The sequence below is a fragment of the Anarrhichthys ocellatus genome, unplaced genomic scaffold, assembly GCF_004355925.1.
Source record: "Anarrhichthys ocellatus isolate YVR2014 unplaced genomic scaffold, GSC_Weel_1.0 scaffold998, whole genome shotgun sequence".
Lineage (NCBI taxonomy): Eukaryota > Metazoa > Chordata > Actinopteri > Perciformes > Anarhichadidae > Anarrhichthys > Anarrhichthys ocellatus.
Genome location: NW_022280972.1, coordinates 1 through 14,678, shown reverse-complemented (window position 1 = coordinate 14,678; position 14,678 = coordinate 1). Strand labels below are relative to the sequence as shown.

General features: G+C 45.0%; 1 protein-coding gene across 2 annotated transcripts; it reads right to left on the bottom strand.

The window, feature by feature from the left end:
- Nucleotides 1-874: 874 nt before the first annotated feature.
- On the bottom strand, nucleotides 875-14,072 carry LOC116377189 (NADPH oxidase activator 1-like). Of its 2 annotated transcripts, none has more exons than XM_031838768.1 (16): nucleotides 12,593-14,072; nucleotides 11,334-11,508; nucleotides 11,130-11,212; nucleotides 10,394-10,502; nucleotides 9,546-9,680; nucleotides 7,992-8,099; nucleotides 7,797-7,856; nucleotides 7,672-7,709; nucleotides 7,422-7,560; nucleotides 6,286-6,354; nucleotides 5,917-6,004; nucleotides 4,389-4,480; nucleotides 2,533-2,693; nucleotides 2,068-2,176; nucleotides 1,653-1,776; nucleotides 875-1,547 (listed from the first exon to the last, which is right to left on the bottom strand). In XM_031838768.1, exons 2-16 carry the CDS (start codon nucleotides 11,505-11,507, stop codon nucleotides 1,441-1,443), a joined length of 1,596 nt encoding a protein of 531 aa, XP_031694628.1. In that variant the 5' UTR covers nucleotide 11,508; nucleotides 12,593-14,072; the 3' UTR covers nucleotides 875-1,440. The 2 variants fall into 2 exon arrangements, with proteins under 2 accessions (XP_031694628.1, XP_031694627.1); XM_031838767.1 differs by having other exon boundaries at nucleotides 876-1,547; nucleotides 4,389-4,495; nucleotides 12,593-14,070.
- Nucleotides 14,073-14,678: the final 606 nt, after the last annotated feature.

The window sequence follows — 14,678 nt, the reverse complement described above, 5'->3', positions numbered from 1 at the left end:
ATCCTATTAACTTTGGTGAATCTCTGATTGTTCTTGTTCAGAACTAACAACATCCCATCAGCCTCAGCTGTGCTTTGTGTTCAATTCCAATTTGCAAATGTTAGCATCACTCCCAATAAGATGCAGAAACATTTTGTCTTTGTAGTCTTTGCACTCTTTGCTAATTCAATTCTTAGCAAATGAAGGTTTTGCCGTTGCATCTGCCTTTCAGCTGACATTTCATGGCGGATGTAAGATATGTCTTTGCATCCTCACACTGTCTACAGCAAACCAAAGGAAGCTCTCTGGGTTTGTGGCCTCTGTGCAGAGAATCGTTATTTGTTGACTGACTGCTTTCACTCCACTGATAGAACTCCCACTGTATTCGTCCTCGTTTCCAGCAGCTGTGGAAGGGAAGGTGGGTGTTCATGCTGTGCGTTGGAAGAGTAATGCAGTAATTAGAGGCCTCACAGGCCGTTTGAATGGAGCTCTCAGTTGCTTCGCAGCCCCGACCACTTTCTTTTTTACACCTACCATTTGTGATGACAACTAAAAGCGCCTGACATTTCCCTTGCTGGTAATTAATGCCGAGCTAGTGAACTTCCCCCGGTTCTAAGGGAGTTAAGACTTCTGTGTTTAATATACAGAGACTTGGACAGCTATCTTTAGTCCACCAGCCAGACACGGGGAGGAGGATGTGAAAGGCACCTGCAAGCATTAAGGTATAAGACTCCATATACTTTAGACCAGAGGTCTTCAACGGGGGGTTTAGTCTTATAAAAGGGCGCAAAGACCATAATGCTCCATCAATATGTGAGAAGGATCCGTTGACTTAAATATCTGACAAATTCTTAACACTGAATAAATGAAGTCATTATTGCTCCACTTCATCTTCTGAAATTGATTTCAAAACGAAAGTTTTCGGGGCTTTAACGACATTCGATGAACTGCCACTGCCTGAACAACCTGTGCAGGGTGGACCCGCCTTCGCCCAATGTCAGCTGGGATCAGCTCCAGCGCCCGCGACCCTGAAGAGGATAAGCGCTTTGGATATGGAATATTAAAATCCTTTCTCCACCAGTGTATTTATGTCAGTGCTTAGAGCATAACTAAGGGATTAAAATGTACAAACATTGTCTGCATCTTCATGAAGACAACACTAGTCCCCATTGCACAACATAACACCCATTAACACAGGATCATATAACCCTGTAGGAATATTACAGGAGCATAATGCTGAAACCACATGTGAACATATCATACACTTCACTATGGTTGGTATAAACATCAGTTTAATATTACAGTGATACCAAAAGATGTAGAAAAGAAGTAAAGTAGACTTTATTATCTTTAGTATGAGTGATACCACATGGGAAAGTAGGCACTAAGTCCACTTGTTTGCTTTCTGTACGTGTGTGAGCCGGTTAAGGTTTATTAGAGATCACAGTAACATCTCTGCTCTTACAACACGGGGCTCTGGGTGATGGTGGCGTTCTCGTTGTAGGCAAAGCAGCTGGGGAAGATGCCGATGCGTCCGGCACTGTGTCCCTCCAGCCACTCCTCATTAACTACCAGAGAGTTAGAGAGAGAAACACACAGAGCCAGTGAGGCTGAGAACAGAAACAAAAGACCGTTTAAGATTCCACTGACGAGCAGTTCAGTGTGGACCTCACCTTCCCCCAGGATGTCGATGGTGTCTCCTTCGCTGAACTCCAGGTCCTCTGGTCCCTGAGCTGTGTAGTCATACAGCGCCACCATCTGGTAGAGGATGGTGCGGTTCTCCAGTGGATCTTCAGTCTGAATTAATTGCACAGTGAGGGGAGGAATCGTTAATGAAAATGTTGTGTGGAAGCAGCGTGCGACTCTCCTGTTTCTAAGCACTGTATGAAGACATAATGACAGGGAGGGTGCTGAGCTGTATGCAGGATTGTCAAAGCTTCACAAACTGAATTGTGTGTATCCTGAGAGAAGACCGATCCAGTTTGAGTTGAAGTGATATGTGCTCTTGAAGTTGAAAAGAAAACATTTCTCCTGGAGCGTTATTAAACCCCTGCAGCCCTGAAGCTGATGTGTGTGTTGGATCCTAACCTGGCACCACAGGGTGGCTCTGCCAGCCTCGGCCACCTCTTGCACAGTGTGGCCTGGCTCCAACTTCTCACCGAGAGGTATCAGCACCCGGGAGCCATGCTGCTTATGTCTGATGAGAGAGAGGGGAGGGGGAGGGGAGGGGCAACATGGGAACAGATAGGAAGTTAAGATCGTCATATAGGCACACATGGGAACACGCAGCATTAAAGCAAGGCTCTGATGCATGCTATTTGCTATCAAGCCTTGGCATGTAATGTTTGTTCAATACTATGTTGCAGTTAACTGCTGCTGTCTATGGTCTCCCGTCACGTTGGAGGAGCTGTAGCCTCAGTGTCCTGTATGCCAGGTTCATGTGAGCTGTTCTTTAGACCCACAGGGTGGACAAAGATAAGAATAGTTTTAGAAATGAAGCGTCACTTGTTGAGATTCAAGGAGACAGAAGTGTGTTGGCAGGCCTGTGGTTACCTGAGGCGCAGCTGAGATGATGGCTGGCCCAATTTCTGTGCGATACGTTCCTTCACTTCATGGAAGGGAGTGTCCACAGGGACCGACAGCGCCATGGTGTACGTGTAGTGGACCTTCACCACCAAAGAGCTGGCCTCTGTTCCCTGAGCCACGCCCACATACTGAGAACAAGAGCAGGGACACATTGAAACACTTCTTTTCAAAATATTAATCTTGTCCAATCAGTGTGAACTCTTCTTTTAGATCGTCTGTCTGTCCTTCACATATCTTGAGACCTGCTCATCAGATCTTCTTCACATTTGGTGGCTGTATTCTTGGGGACTTCATGGACTGCTTTGTTGAATTTGGTGCAATTTGGTCAAATGATACATTCAAAATGAACATACTTTGAATAAAGAGGCGGAGCTTCAGGGATTGCAGTTCAGCATGTGGTCAGCAGCGGTTCTTTGACTGCAGTTCAGTTTGGCTGCTGAATGCTGATACAGCATGCAACGCTATGAATGCTGGGTAATGTTACAAGCCAACAATTGCTCACTTCTCTGGAGTGAAGGAGCAGGAACAGTGCAGCTCTAATAGTTTAGGTTTCTTCCATACTAACGTACAACAATGATAATGTTACTGCTGGCAGAACAATGTGCTCCTCTGTGTGTCCCACTGGCTGTAGCTGATGGCCGGCGCTCTCATAGTGTTGAAGTCACCACTGAGAACGCTGTCCTGACCCATGCGGCCCCTTCGGTTCCCCCTCGAGTGAACACTGTTAGCTCTGTCAGCACTGTTACGCTGTCTATGTAAAGACTTAGAGTGATGTCTCCCTGAACGGAGAATGAAGTCTTCCTCCCTCTCTGTGGTTGTTATCAGAGCTCCTCTGTTTGTGTAGCCACACATTGCTTTTAGTGCCTGTGAGCGTTCCCTCCTGACTCTACAGCTGTTTCAGTTTGAGCCCCAGGCTCAGGTTGCCTTCCTTGCCCAACAGTAAAGTCTTCTCCTGAACCACGACAGTGTATTTGACTGGTGTTTGTGACCGTGAGGAGCTGTGACTCGTGTGTGACTCAACTCTGTCATGTCAGGTGTGTTGCTGAGGACCAGAGGAAGCTCAGTGTCGAGTGTGAAGTTAGTATGAACCAGAGGCCAAACATTGGGCTCTGAACAGGCATGTTTTAAACAGGAAATGCACTTGTCTACTAAATATCACTTCTCCTATGTATTTTTCTTAACGCAAATCTAGAGATCTTGATGCAGAAGTCAAAAATATTGACATTGGCCATCACAAATATATAAGATATAGATTCTACAGATCAGGACAACATCTATTGTAGCATAATAATGTGTGGTGTGTGTAAGTGGTCAATGTTACAGCACTATGAAGCTTCATCAAGCCTCTGCATTGATGTCACTGAGACCAATACCCCCCCGCATGTGTTGTATGGGATTTAAATAATGATTCAATGATGCAATGAGGCTGCTGTCTGTCGCTGATTCTGTTCAAGATGCAACAAGTTGGTGCTCTCATTGTGGGCCAGCAGATATGAAACCTTCCTGATTAACCTCGGTATAGAGAACGTGTTATGTTGTGGTAAATGTGGAACAGGAACTGTGGCGTGCAGAGAAAGCATAACATTTATATGTGTCTACCTCCACTGAGCCTCATAGTGACTTCATCAGGACACATCAGCATTTCCACTGCTAAGTTTAACCTCACAAAGCTGTTCCTTCAGTCCACACAACCCTTGTGTGTGTGTGTGTGTGTGTGTGTGTGTGTGTGTGTGTGTGTGTGTCATCAGTTGGATGTATGAAGGAAATAGCTTTGATGTGCTTCCACCTTTCAGCTGGCACAGATGGATCAGAGGGGGTGTTACCTGCTCGGTGGCTGCGTTGGCTGTGTAACGGGGAGGCTCTGAGGCGAGCGGCGGTGTGTGGGTGACAGTGGTGTAGGATGGAGGTGGAGTGTCTGAGGTAAAACGCACTGCAGGTGAAACACAGTACAGGTACAGTCTGAACACAAACAATACCAGCCTAATGGAAGGTTAGGCATGTAGATGTTCTCACAGTCTGTTCCACTGTGCATTACAATGTAGAAGCACATACAGTTCTTAAGGGAAACACTTGGTCATTTTTCTTATCATTCTGACATTAATTGAAAGGTAATGGATATCAGCCTACTAGTGATCAAAGGGCCAAAGCATGTTTTCCAGTGTCACACAAGTCAATGAAAGCAATTGTCATAAACTGTACTTTGATGAGTGATGATCTTTTACCACCAATCAACACATTGTTCCATCAGGCAGGAACAGGGACACAACGAGGACACATGGACTAGTGGAGACAGGGTTCCAACCGCCAATCCTGACTGAAGGACGACCCGCTCTACCACCGAGGCACAGGACACCTCATGAATGGTAAGACCCAATCAAGTAGTGAGTGTCTACGTCGTCATTTTCAAAAGGTGTCCGTTTCGCCCGTCCAGATTTAAACGCAAGCCGGCGTTTTCAAACTATAAAGGCGTCGGCAGCATTTTCAATCGTCTGTTTTAGGGTTTCTAGAACTCCGGAGTAGTGTGGACGCAGAGGTGTAAACATAGCAGGAACTATGAGGTCGAGTATGCGGAACTCAGGAGGGTTATAAAGCATGCAAAGAGAGAACGTTGCCAGTTTGCAGTACTTATTATACTTGTGTTTTAAACTGATGCCTTTTGTTGTCGCACATTCCCCTTTGCTCCTGTAACACTGCACATTCATTATCGTATCTCTTTAGCTAACCTGCATGTCTCGTTTGAAATATAAAACAACATTGTGAATAACACCTTGTTCTTTGTGTGGTGAAACACCGAGCAACTACCTCTGGAACCACTGACACTGTTACTCAGTGCACAATAGATCAGCTGAACATGTAGACGCTCATATTTGTCTCTTGTTAAGAACACAATTCAACACAAATGTGAATTTAACTTTACTATAGTCAATGAAAAACATACCAGCAATTTAGTTCTAACTAAATTCTGTCTCAGAATGTTTCTTTATTTTGCTGTAATCACTACTAAACTACTAAATGACAGAAGTCTTTCCAGAAAATCTCCTGAGAAACAAGTGATCCATAAAACAAAGCTAACAATGTGTACAGTAGTTGTCCAGATGTCTTGCTCAGGCTATTTCCAGCCTGCTTCTAGTAGAGCAAGATATTGGGAATAAGCAACAAAATAACTACATGAAAAAGGCAACCATCTAGTGAAGATGAAGCCCCAGTGCCACACATAATACAGAAACATTATGATCCGTTATAATCAATAAGTGCTTCCTGGAGCAGATCAGAGGAGAGAAGGTGAGAAGGTCTCTAGAGGATGTTAGAGACAGAGTGGGAGGACCAGGACGACTGTGACCAATGTTTTACCTCGAGGAGGCGCTGCAGGGCAGGGCTGGGCCTGTGGGCGAGTGGGTGGCTTGAGTCCAGGTGGGAGAGGGATCCCACTAGGAACTCTCTGTGGAAGACAGCTTTTCTTATTAGGAAGAAACATGGAACTTTTTTCCCAGCAGGTAACTTAAGCAAAGTAATGTTGGAACAGCTCCGGCTGAAGGGCTTGACTCGAGCATTTAACAGTTCACAAGTACGTTCCCGTCCACACCAGTCTGCTGCCTGGTCTGATGGGGGAAGCCATCTTCAGCATTTTATGAAGTGCTGTCAATTAATCTCAAAACTGAAGCCCAGTCTGTGATTCCTTATCATAAAGTGTATTTCTACATTTACATATGAATACATTACTTTCTCCTTTTTGCCTTTGCACATCTTGACATCTGCAGGATCCAGCAGGGACATCGGCAGAAGTCCTCTCTGAAAAAAAAGACTAGAACTCAGAAACTGAAATATAAAAGACACTTAAAGTGAAATGCAGCTTTGTCACGAGCCACCAAATGCTCAGGATTGTGTCTGCTAATGTGAGGTTTGGATGGATGGGTGGATGGACGGTTTGGATGGATGATCTGTGCATATCTGAATAATGCGTTTGCTTTGGGTACACTCTTAGCAGGGATAGTGTACATAACATATACATTCAATAGGACCAAACAATAAAATGCATTAATAAAAAACAAAGCAATTACATAAAAACAGTTCAGGTTAGTCAAACATTTGTGTGGCGGTTGAATATCTGACATAGGTATTAGAATAAGGGACAGATGCCCTGCTGACCACCTCTGATGGAACAGAAGACTTAAATAAAATGTCTTAATTTCATGCCTTTGTTGAATGCAGAAGAGCGAATACAACTTAAAATCTTCCATCATTCTACATTCTTGGCTCATACTTTCATCACAACATATAAGGCAGCAGATGGAACTGAAGTGACATCGATAACAACTGTCGACCAAAGATGCAACATGTGAACGGACTTCAGGCACAAAACAGTTTGAACTGAATTTAAAGCTCCAACAATCATCATCCCACACATCAATATGAACTATCACCAACTCTGCAGCTCCCCCCACCACACAGACACGATGCGAGACCAGCTGCTGGAGAAGCATTGGTGGAGTATTTAGCAGCTGGAGACGTTTCCCTCAGGAGTGGGTGAAGACCAAACCAGAGCTACAAGAAGAGTGAATATTGAGCTCAATCACGGCTGCAGATGAACGCTAATGCTGCTCTGAGGCTGCTGGATCTGAACATTGTATAAGGTGACAAGGAATGTTGTGTTTTAAGCTTGTTCTGCATGTAGTGAAAAATAATTGAATGCAGCTTTAAAAGTTCTCCTCTTCTATGAAGCCTAATGGCTTCTACCGTGTTTTAAAGCACCAGAAGAGAAACGTGGATTTTTCTCAGGACACAACTCCATCCTATCAGTGGAGAAGATTCTCCCTCTCTTGGCTCGTTATAGATTCATAGATCATCTCTCTCCTCACCTGTCCATCATATATGACAGTTGCCATCCCATCCCTGCCCTCCTCGCCGAATATAAACACCATGGCCCCTCCAGGCACAGTCAGCTCTCCCGGGCCCCGAGCCATGTAAGGGATCCTCATGCGCATGTATCGAGAATCCCTTACGGGTGGTGAGAAGAGAAAATCATACTTCTACAAGCATTATTACTGAAATGTGCTGTTGAACATGGCAGGTACATAATATGTATATGTGAGTGGTGATGGTACTCACTGAGCTCCATCCACCTTGGGCTCATAGAAACCAGGTTTCTGTGGTGAAGACACAGTGAGAGTTAGCAAAGAGAGTGACTGACAACAACATCATGGACTCTGTGGTCCCTCTGTGGTCCTTCTTACCTGCAGCCTCAGAGGTTCAAAGCCTCCAAAGTCATCATTGGGAATCACAGAGGAGATCACCTGTCATCAGAGCATCATGCATTACTGCAACATCTTTGTAACAATTTCTCTCCCACTTCTATAGAACAGTGACAGTTCAATCGTCTGATCATACAGCCGTGATACAGCATTCATCATGGGGACTCTTCACTGTACCTTTGCTTTGCCCAGGAAGTCTCTTTGCTGCAGCTGCTCCACGTCCTGTTTCCTGGGACGGAACACCACATCCTCCGGCACCAGGAGAGGAGCCAGCACCACCTCCTTCTGTTACGAGAGTCACAGCCAACACCAGGATCGTGTGACTGTACTGGCTTAGATTTCTTTGTTTTAGTCAGTCAGTCAATATATTTAAGACAAGCCAGAGAGGAGCAACGGATTTCATTTTCTCTATGAGTCAGCTCCGACCTGAACAATTTGTTTTGTGAACCAGTTGGTAAATAGCTTTATTAGAACGGCCATAGCATGAAGACTTAAACTGATGGTAGATGGATTTGTATAGCGCTTTTCTGACCACTTAAAGCACTTTAACACTACATGTCATCATTCACCCATCTATAGAGTGATGGCAGGGCTACCGTGCAAGGTGCCACCTGCTCATCAGGACTATCTAATCATTCACACACACCGCAGGAGTAATTTGAGGTTAAGTGTCTTGCCTGAGGACACATGGACATGGACTAGCGGAGTCGTGGATTGAACCGCTGATCCTCTAATTGAAGGACGACGCTGCTCTACCACTGAGCCACAGTCGCCACTAATCGCTCAAAGACACGATGAAATGGGACTAAACACAGTGAGATATCATTCTACAGTCAGCAGTGGTGGGCTAATGGTTAAAGTAAATCTCCCTCATTACCACCAACCCTCACTGCTCTACTGGAGCAGGTCGGACTGAGAGAGAGCAGTCAGCTCTGCCACAGAGAGCTGGGCTCTCAGTGACACTTCCCTGAATAAGAAACGGCGAGAAAAACGAAGCGAAAAGTTGCTTAGAGGAGGAAAGATGATCGATCTGATGAATGTGTGAAAGCTGGTGGACAGGAGGAGTTGAACCGGGAACCCTGCGCTTAACGAACCACAGTCATCACAGGCTAGAGTTTGGTCCGCTTAAGAAATCCAAGTTGAGCAGCAGTGGCAGAGGCCTAACAGACAGCATCCTTCATTACATCCTTACTATCTTTAGGGGCTTTGGCTCAGAGCTAGAGAGGGTCGTCCTTCAATCGGTGGTTCAATCCCCGGCTCCTCTAGTTCATCTTCAGGTTCCCTTGGGCAAGACACTTAACCCCAAATTACTGCTGTGCCATCGGTGTGTGAATGATCAGTTAGTCCTGATGGAACGTGGCAGCTTGTATGGTAGCCCCTGTGATCGGTGTGTGAATGGCACTATACAAGTACAAGTCCTTTTACCATTTACTTATACTCACTAGCTCAATAACTATACAGCATCATGCACAGCTGCTGCTGCATACACCACCTGCACTCAGCATTCATGGGACTACCTGATACGAGAACACCAGCATGACCAGACGGAGCACACACAATGATTCACTGTTTTAGACGAAGTTGAAATGAGGACAGACACAACGTTCCTCACTTTGGACAATCATCCTCATCTTCATACATAAACATTGCAGGGGCAGTTCACTTTGGACATTTGTCCCCATAGTCTGTCCCATGTCCTTTCCAGTCTCTTGTGAAAGTTGTGACACTCACCTGGACGCTGTCCAAAGCCACCTCTAGGTTTCCCCCTCGACCTCCTCCTCTCTCCTGGGAAGCTGACAGCAGCACCTCCCTGGCCTGCTCCCACTGGCCCATCCGACAGTACACAGCTGCTGCATTATACAACACCTGGGCGGACACATCACTGTCAGACACGCCAGTACCATCCCATTCACATTCCTCTTATTTCTAATGTTGTGTGAACATCATCATTTACCACAGTAAACTGCCTGTATGGGGCCAGTAGCAATGATTCATTACTTATCTAACATGTACGTCTTTCTGGTTTTGGTGCTTTGAAGTTTTAAGACACTGGAGGATGAAGCTCTCAGTAAACACGTTTCTGCTACAAAGGCTGAAAAGCAGCATTGTTATTCAAGGTGATATATCTGTGCAGTGCTGATCTCACCAGTTTCTATACCTTGAAGAATAACACTTTAAGTGTAGCATGGGGCATTATGTATTCTATATTTTGGATATGTTGGTCTCAAGTGATAAACGAAGTCTGGTTCAGATGGATGTGTTGGTCTGGAGTGTTGAGTGAAGTCGGGTTCAGATGGGTGTATTGGTCTGGAGTGAGTGGTGTTAGGTGGACTAGGCTCTAGCTGACTGGCTGCACACACAGGTGCATGGTCTTATCTGTTCTGTGAGAAATATGCAGTGCTGTGTATCCTCTTCTTCGGCCTCCATCAGTAAGGCTTTGTAAGCTTCCAGGTGTCTGACTTTTGTACTAAACAATGGAGGTGATGACAAAGCACAGTTTGCTCTGGTTTCATTGCTCAGTACTGACAGACATCATGGGATTAGATGTGTGTGTGTGTGTGTGAGGCTGAATGTCAGACCTGCCAGCTGTAAAGTTTGAATCTCAGTCCCAGCTGTTTGTAGTCAATGACCGTGTTTCCTCTCATGTGCTTTTGTGCCCAGATACAATCTGACAGAGCCTCCTCCAACCTGCAGAGACAAACAGAGAGACTGTCTACAGTTATACACAGTAACCCAGCAGTGAGGTTTTTAAAGGGCTGCTATAGGTCAGACATTTTCTTTGTCACGCACAGTAATTTGGTATTCGCTGGTTGCCTGGCAACCTCACAGTGATTAAAAGTCTCCAGGAGACGTCTGTGCATAGCAAAGAAACACTCCTGCACATAACCACCCATACAACCCAACATATTACATTCTGATCAGTGAGCTTTGGAGGTGCAAGTAAGAGCCAGGCCTGCTGTTTGCTGTAGTGATGCCACACTGAGCTAACCAGCTGCTAGCGGTAGCTTCACATTAAACTGCACATATGAGATACGAGGGCCAATAAGCCATATCAAATCAAACTGCCCATCTTTCTGCAGTTGAACATAAGACTTCCTGTTGCAACAGGAATTACATCACAATAAGAAAACAACAAAACATTACATTTATCCTTCAAAGCTAAACTATGCAGCCATACAGCACACCCGTCTTCTCTTCATTTCCACAGATTATCTAGAGTTAGTTGCGTTAACAGTAGTTTTAAAAGTTACATCATCTCTCTTTGGTGTACCGTTGACTATAAGTCAGTCTTTGGGAAGAGGTGCTGCCACCTACCTGTTGATCTGCATCATCACTGCTGCTCTCTGAAAGAAGCCAACAGCAAGACGTTCGTCCTTGGCAATGGTGAGGTCTAAAGCCTGGACATCAGACAAGGCAGAAAGACAAGTTGAGGTTGGACATAAACGGGCGGAGGTTTTAGAACATTCAAAGTATGGACAGAAGCCCTTCCATTATCCCCAGTACACACAACACACGGACCTTCAGGGCCAGGTCCAGCTGTCCCAGGACCAGGTGAGCGGAGGCAGCGTTGAACAGAGTGCGAGATGTTGGTTCACTGATCTGCTCCAGTTTGCACAGAGCTCCTTGCCAGTCCTTGGCATCCACCGCCTGCACCGCCTCATGCCACAGCTGCAGAAACTCAGTGTACAGCATTCTGCACAGCAGAGACGGGAGGAGGAAATACAGAACAGACATGAACAGACAACAGAGGATTCTATCTTTGCTTTGGGGTTTTTGAGAGTTGTTCTAAATGGTGAGAGATTAAATAGATTCATGTCTGTGACTTGCTGTACAATATAAAAGGGCTTCAAAGTCCACTGCAGATGAATTTAATACAGAAACAGAGATGAACCACCGGCTCATTGCAAGTAAAGATGCATCATTGATCATGCTGAATAATTAAATAATACCTTCGCTGAAGCAATATGCAGCATTCAAATCATTTTACCATTTATCTGAACCCTTGATAGGATGTTACACTCCGTCGTATGTACATCAACGGTGCAAACAACAATAATAACGCCGTGTTGATCATTTGCAATAACTGTCCATACGTCTACATTCTGCACTGTGGCAGTAGATGATCCTCATCACTGGATGTTTGGGTCGTTTTCTGATGTGCGTCATCTGCATCTCTTTCCTGGTCCAGTTTAGTTTTCTTTCTTTATTTTCATTTTCAGATGCTATACTTCATACTTTAAGAGAATGTAAGTTACACGTCTTTGCAAACGTAAGTTGAATATTGTTTTGCGTTTGTAAAGCTTACAGATATAAAAGTTGCCTCTTTACAGGCTTCTTAAGTGTAATTCTTAGAGTATTGATAATCATAGGCCCGGCTCTTATGCGTGGATTGCTGCATTTGTCTGGAAAGTTTATTTCATGTAATGTTCCACATCAGGCCGACAGACTGTTCTCTGATTATCATTACTGATGCATTTAATGCAAGTAAGCAACATTCTAACATTGCAGCTGCTCTCAGGTAGAGTGACGTACATGTAGGCTGGAACAGAACAAACGGGTCCAATCTTCACCGTAAACTGTCTGATTGTAATAAATTCATACAAATGTATAAAACGACTACAAGACAAGAGAAACCTACAGAGAAGGTGAGCCGATGTTAATCAGTAACATCCTAACCCTAACCCTTCCGTGTACCTTACCCGCACATGCTGTTCAGCTGAGTTAATACAAGCTGCATAGTTTATCAGAAAACCTTTATGAATCCTCAGACGGCTTACCTGTTGCTCCTAAATGAGAGTCCAGTCAGTGTTCAGTGTTTGTAGCAGCTGTCCTGCTGCCTTCACACTCTGCCAACGGGGAAGTGAGAGAGACTTAAACAGGCCTCCTTCAGAGTCTCCACCCTGCTGCTACAAGGAAGTCCTTCATCCACCTGCCCGGATTCCACAGAGGCACCCGAGCTCTGGAATTCACCTCATGACAACATCCATACATGAATCACACAGGTCTGGATTACACAGGTTAGACCTGGAATGAGTTTCTTACAGCAGACGCTTTGTTTGGGAAAGTATGGCAATTATTTACACAACTGTTAACATCTAAGCATTCTAACCTCTGCTGCACAGTGGTCAAACTTGTTTACATTTTTAACAGTACAAATAAACTAATGACCAAATCACGGCAGCTAAATTGTAAATCAAAGGAAAATGTAGCCAACTGACGTTATTTTGTAAATGCCCAAAATGTCTGGCAGCGTTGGCATGCATGATAACCCCCCCCCACTGCATGACCGTAAGGACAGTGGACATAAAGAATATCTTACCAACTCTCATTATCTGACCCAGGGAGTCTATTGCAGAAACTTTATGACTTCATGTGTTATCTGAGTAAAGCACCACAGAGGTGAAGTACAGGTGAGTCATCTTTATGCTGACGCACTGACAGCAGGAAGCTTTGGTTACTATCTCAGGTTGACAGACAATAACTGAGATGGTTTGAATGAAGTCCATTCAGAGTGACCTTGGACTTGGACTTCCTTTTACAAGGAACGTTTTAGACGAGGAAGTCAGGAGGAAACGGTGCAGTTGTCTTGTCCTCACTGCTCTTCTAACATAAAGTGATATGGTTGGTTTGGTAAGAAATGTCATCATGTTTGGGAACAAGGAAATGATCTGTCAATGGCCTACTGGGTCAACCTGCTACACAGGTTGTTTTGTTTTGCAGTGTGGCCCCACCCCCCACAGACACTCCTCTTATAAAGTCAGTACTGCCTGGCCAGTGGTGGGAAAAGGATTAAAATCCTTTACTTGAGTAAACATCGTGGTAAAAATACTCCTTTTCCTGAATTAAAAAATAAACTTTGAAATGATAAATAGACTGTACTTGTGTGGGGTGCTATGCAAGGTGCCACCTGCCCATCAGGACTATCTAATCATTCATACAGGAACAGCCTACGGGAGCAATTTGGGGTTACGACAAATCACCGTAGGCCTACTAGCGGAGCCAGGGATCGAACCGCCGATTAAGTTAGTTGTTTAAGCACCAAATCTGTGGTCGGTTTGTCAAGATTCAGCCGAATTAAGCGTCTGCTCCGACGATTTAGGAGATGTGAGGTGTTGCTAGCGGGGCCGGCAGTAAACCAGCACCGGGGGGGGCTCACGGTACCCGCCGAGAACAGCCTTATCTCGGCAAGTCTTGCCGCTGGTATTGAGGTCTCCGTAGCGATCTGATCCATTTATACGAGTTTACTCTGGTTCTTCACTGTAAAGTATATAGATAGATAGATATGTATTTTATCAGGTTAATATTATCGCGTTAACGCATTAACGCATTAATTAACTCCGACAATTATTTTATCGCACGTTAACACAGTTTTTTTAAAATGCAATACACGTTGATTCCAGCAAATCACCCAAACAGACAGTGGAGGGAGGCTTCAGCAGACACGTTGACGCAGCGTGTGGGAGAAGTATAGATGAACAAAAGCAAGACTGTTCGGTATGGCCCGTATCCTGTGCGCATGGCCGTACTGAGTGCGACTGTACGGCGGATCCGACCCGGAGTCGACTGCTATCTGGGAAGCTAACAAATGCTACAGCGAAGTGGATACAAACTGCAGCCGATTAGTGTTGTGGAAGATGTCGGTCTGATGCCGTGAACGCACCTTTAGGAACGTCACGTCACGTATGAGCCTTAAGACGCACCGTCACCAGAAGAACACACGAGTTGTATTAAAGGAGAGGACGACTAAAGCGACGGCGTTACAACGTGCAGCAGCTGCTGCTCTCACTGGGGACTACTGGACATCGCTGGGTCACCATCATCACCTCTGAGTTACAGCATCATAGTGATGAAGAGTAGAGCTGG